The 5,534-nt window shown below is 47.2% G+C and overlaps 1 protein-coding gene across 1 annotated transcript in view; it reads left to right on the top strand.

Annotated features, from left to right (window-relative positions):
- The window catches only part of LOC108575600 (zygotic gap protein knirps-like), an 88,071-nt gene extending 82,780 nt beyond the window's left edge, over positions 1-5,291 (top strand). The window contains exon 3 of the mRNA XM_017938429.1: positions 4,101-5,291. Within this exon, the coding sequence (XP_017793918.1) occupies positions 4,101-5,291 (1,191 nt within the window). The remainder of the gene's footprint in view (positions 1-4,100) is intronic.
- Positions 5,292-5,534: the final 243 nt, after the last annotated feature.

The raw sequence follows: 5,534 nt of genomic DNA, 5'->3' as shown, positions 1-5,534 counted from the left end.
ACGCAACACAGTTCGATTTACACCGTATCAACACAAGCTGCAAAACTCTACTCACCAACTTTCCACACCGACGCATGCTCGAACAGCCATAAACACCGTGCCCATTGAAACTCATTGCCCTGGCTTGACCACCAAACCATATTCCGACACGTTTCCCGACCCCATTCGCGAAACGACCTCTTGCATTTTTCATCGACAATTTGTCAAGCTTTCCCGCGCTCGCCGCGGCCGTTCACGATCACGGACAAACGGTTTCCCCGGCGGCGTTTCTATATGGCGTTACAAATCGACCCAGGATTCCGGGCGTGCCGGCTGATTTGCGCTAATCTCGGCCTGTCCATGACGGATTTGTCGCGGTAACAGCCCTAAATGGCTCTCGCGTTTCAACCGACTCGCGAACTTTTTTCGCTTTTTTTCCTCTCTTACCTGCACCGATTCTGATTTTCTGGCGTCCACGCGGTACGTGATTCGCGACCGGACCAGGACCGTGGTGAAAAAAAAAAAGAAAGAAAGACTTGGAAACGCCGCGAAACCCGCCTCTTACATAATCTCGTACGCGAATCCCGTTGTCCACCTTGTTTTCTGTCTACGGTCAAGATACTCACAGCTGACCGAGCTGCGACACACGCAATCGCCGTTGTAAACTCGATTTACAACCCTAGTTTCTCTGAAATAGTTCGATTTCGGGATTTGGTATGCGACAGGCTGTGAGAATCAGGCTGTTCCGCTTTCCTGCTTAGGTTCCAGTGGTTACTGTGTCGATGTTGGGATTAAACTTGTAACATTTGCAATTTTTTATCATTTGTTTACTCAAGAATCCACTCGTCGCTTTAACACGTTGTGTGCCGGACTAATTCTGCGTAATTTGTCCACAGCGCCGAGACGAACTTTTTATTTTAATACGACACATTGTAGTATGCATAAATAATATGTGAATAGTTGGAAATAGAACTGCTTCAATATGCCGCGTGATACGTTAGATGAAAATTTCACAGATATTACCGTTTATTCGAATTAAATGCTTTTACTAATCGTAAACAACCTCTACGTTAAAAAGACGAAGACATTACATACACTATCGGCCAAAAGTTTCGAATCACCTCCCACTTTTCATCCATATTAAATCTGCTGCTAATTTTTCACAGATTCGAAGTTTATCTCAATTCTACTTTTATCAATTTATCTCATATCAATCGATTCGAGTGATAAAAAATTCTCAAAGTCGCTGACTTTTTTCTGGAAATTTTTGTGTAAATTGCAATGCTCGGTGATTCCAAACTTTCGGCCGGTCTACTTTCGGTCTACTTAATAACTCTCAGACTTAACGAAAATTAAAGTCAGAACCAAAGTAAAAATTGGGAAATACGAAATAACCACCAATTATTGACGCGACTTTAAAAACAAAAATTACATCTATCTGCGAAATTGGAAACGAACGAAATCACCGTAGTCTTCTCACCGTCCCAGATTCTTTCCTTCATTTTCCACTTTTCCACAATTTTTCTCGTCAAACGACACACTCGATTTCTTAAAACACAAATGCGAAACATCGCGGCAATCTCGAAGAGGCTCGCAACTATTCCCTTTGGTCGTCTTCAATAGCACGATATTCCGCGGCGACTTTCGCTCCGCACAATAATCCTGGCGCGCGTACGTTAAATCATATTCCCGTGGACAATGAGCGGTTTCGTAGGCGGAAGCGATGATCGGATGGCCGGGTCTCTCGAGCTCCGCGGCATCGTGACCTCTTTCACACAGTCCGCGGTGACAGCCAAGGATCATCTGGCGTACACGCGGGAGCCGAAGCGCGCGCGTTTCGTGGCTCACCGCCGCTGCCGCAGCACAGCGCGGTTCATCTAAGATCGAGAGAGAGATTGCGGTGCTCGCGAGGTACCGCTTGGTCCGTTTTCATCTCGCGATCATTACCAGTTTGTCGAGCGTATACGCCGTTGTTCCCCCGTGTCCGAGCGATTAATCAACGCCGTACGTCAGCCTCCTTGACACTGGAATCCTTCGATTCCGCGTTTCTCCTCGATCGTCGCGTCGCGGACCTTCTGTTGGACGCGTGTACTTCGACCGTCGAGTTATTCTAATTGTGCAAAAACAGACGAGAAAGCTTCGTTCCTCCATGGTGTGCGTTATGCTCGCGTGATTAGAGGTATGTACGGAGGAATAGAGTGACTCATTTCTGACACTGGATTGGAGTAGGGTAATTCGACGGTGTTGTGTATCGAAGGCTTTGAAATGTGGTTCGTGGATATCTTCGAAAGGATGATTCGTCGATCCCATTTCGAACGAGTATACCGCTATACACGAGCTTTTGGGTTTTCGAACCGTTAGCGGGCCGCCCACGTGGACGCGTCAGGTGGAGACCAGAATCCGAACGTTTCCGGTACACGATGAAATATGGCCGCCTTTGGACCGTGTCTCTGGGTATACACCTCACGATCGAGGATCGTTTCGAACGGTATTTAGGAGATTTAGAAACTGGTACTGGTTTGCTTTTCCGTTTAAATTCGATTTGGTTTGGTCTTTGATATTTATGTGGGAACGAGAAAGATATTAATGCTGGAAAACTCAAGGAAGGACAGATACAAATTTATAAATGAACAAACAAGGAATTAAAGTTAAATTGAAACTTCGTGAAAGTTTAGAATTCTTAAGGTGAATAACTTTGTGGCGAACAAAGCACCCCCGGATTGCCACTTAGCAATGAAAGAAAACTTCCAAAGGCTCCATTATAGTATTTCAGAAAGGGCCAGAAAATTAAAATTTATAAATTGAACAAATAAAAAATTAAATTAAAAGTTCTTGAAAATTTAGTCTTCTTAAGGTGAACAAAGCACCTCAAATTGCCACTTTGCAACGAGAAGAAAGATTTCAAAGTTTCCACTATAGTATTTCAAAAAGTTATCTAAAAGATGCTTAAAATTTGTCACTCCGGAGTAAAAGGAAATTTCGAAGGACACCGAAATTATTTGGAAGATGCTACACGCTGCATTTGACGAACTAAAAAATGGAGGAAAAGACACTCGATCAGGGTTTAGCCAAGGCTAAGCTCGAGACAGAGGAATCGTCGAGTCGTAAATTAGTTCACGATGCGCCGCTTTCGAGGCGGTTTTATCGTCGGCCGACAGGCGTTTAACTTTACGACCAGCCACGCCGCGTACAGCGCTCAATCTTCCGCGCCACCCTGATCACCCTTTTCGCGGATCCTGTCTCTGTTGCTCGACCTTCTCTCCTAAACGGTGCCATGCTAATTCTCGTGACACGCGTAACATTAAGCCCTGACGTTTAATCCGGCACAAGATTCGCGAGTGTATTTTATGCGGAGCGAATGCGATCCTCTGTCGCGAAGAAAAGAGACTTTGAATGGAAGTTACATTTCCTCGTTACTCCTTTGAGCGAACTTCAGAATGAGATTTTTTTTAAATATGCGGTGCTTTTGGGAAAAGACTTTCGTGGAATGTGGTTTGGGATTCCAGATTGAGAAATACGACTCATCGTAAAAATGATAATTGCCAGTTGTCTAGGATTTATTCTGTTTCCACCGCAAAACGGGGAATTAGAATAAAAATTGAAGGAATGCAGGTAATTAAGCGCTGTTTACGAGGGGAGAAAAATGTCGGACTATATCTTACAAGACGGAGGTAAAAACGTACGATGAGAATGTAAGACTTAGGAATTTCATGAAATTACTAAATCGAATAACGTCTCGATTAGACACAGTCATTTCCGGCAGTGTAATTAGTAGATTACGTCGATTCGATGCCTGGTAATCTTCTGCTTTATCGTAATCATTTCCCTAATCCAACGGTGTGCAATGTACGATGCAATTAAAAGAGCGAAGCTTCGTATTCAATTACAAAGAAGTGGCTACCGTAAACGAAATTACACTTTTGAAAATCTCTGTATTAGCCTAATGAAAGAAAATCTAACTAACAGCCATCCTGATTCACCTAATTTCTCCACCACATCGAGATCCAAGCGATAACGTGTTCAAACAATCGAACAAATCACACAATCATTCCTCAAGCTCTTCGTCTACTCACTCAAACTCACTTCCGCAACTTACAGTCCTCTTCTCTCTTCTGTTACAGTCGTTCTTCGGCAGAACCTACAACAATCTCGGCAGCATATCGGAATGCAAGAACGGCGGAGTGTGCGTGATCAACAAGAAGAACCGCACAGCCTGCAAGGCGTGTCGCCTTCGAAAATGCCTGATGGTAGGCATGTCGAAGTCTGGCTCGAGGTACGGACGTCGTTCCAACTGGTTCAAGATCCACTGCCTCCTTCAGGAGCAGACGAACGGTGGTCAGAACGTGGCTCCGGCAGCAGGCTCGCCGTTCGGTCCCGGCTTCCTTCCAGGATTCCTGCCTCAGCCTCAAGGTCAGCAAGGTAGCGGAGTGTACAAGGACGGAAAGGATCGTGCTTCACCTAGTCAGGAAGATCTAGCCCTTCAGTCTCACCTGTTACACGTGGCAATGCTGAAACAAGAGCGCGAAAGAGGTAACAAATCTCCCCATCCGGACGACGTGGCTCTTCAAAACCAGCTGCGCCTTCTAGCCTGGCAGAAAGAACGCGAGAGAGTGAGCGGTAATCCTCAACAACCACCGGGAACACCGCCGAGAGACACGACACCGCCACCTTTCTACAAGCAACAGCAACCGCAGCATCCGGGTTCCCCGATGTTCGCTATGAACTTCGCTCAAAAAGACGGCGTCTGCGTGCCGACCAGCCCCTCAGACGTCTTCCGACCATTCCTCCCGACCTACAAGAGGGCAGCGGACACTCCGAGCGACAGCGGGGCGTCGTCCGTGGACGGTGGCGACGGCCACGACACCGAATCCAGGAGCAACTCAGCGCTGAGCTACTTCAAGACCAGCGCCGCGTCGCCGACACTCTCCGAACGCGAGTTTCCACCGAGGAAGATCAACGCTACGGTAACGCTCACGACAGGGTATCATCCTCATCAGAATCTAGGCTTGGTCTACTCTCCACCGGGTTTGGTAACACCTGCGGCGTCTCAACACTCGCCGAGAGGAGGAGATCTGCTTTTGGTGAGTCCTAGTCCAGGTGGTCTGGCTGTGGAGCAAGACGAACCGATCGATCTTAGCGTTAGGTCGAGCAGAAGCTCTCCCAGACCTAGCCAATCGTCGGAGGAGGACAACAGGTCGAACGACAACGTCTGTGATCGCGACAGCCCGGCGAAAGAGGAAGCCACGACGAAGAGCAAGCCGTTGGATCTGACGTTAGGAGTGAAGAGGCCGGAGTTGCCTATGTCCTTGTGAAGCTTCTCTGGCAGGCCCACGACGGGCTGGTCCCGAGTCCTTGCTGGTGCGCCCTGGGTGCAGCCGAGTCCTCGTTAGAAGGAACGAGTCGTTGGAACAATGTTTGCTGGATCGAAGAGAGAATCAATAGCAGACGTGTCGTAACGATGGGAAAATGGAACGAATCGAAGAGGTGCAAGTAGAAGAGTCATGTTTCACAGGAGTAGACGTTGATGGAGAAGAATCGTTGCGGAAGGACGATCA

This window comes from Habropoda laboriosa, unplaced genomic scaffold (assembly GCF_001263275.1).
Source record: "Habropoda laboriosa isolate 0110345459 unplaced genomic scaffold, ASM126327v1 scaffold186, whole genome shotgun sequence".
Classification (NCBI taxonomy): Eukaryota; Metazoa; Arthropoda; class Insecta; order Hymenoptera; family Apidae; genus Habropoda; species Habropoda laboriosa.
Note: the sequence above shows the minus strand (reverse complement) of the source record. Positions and strands in the feature narration are given on the sequence as shown.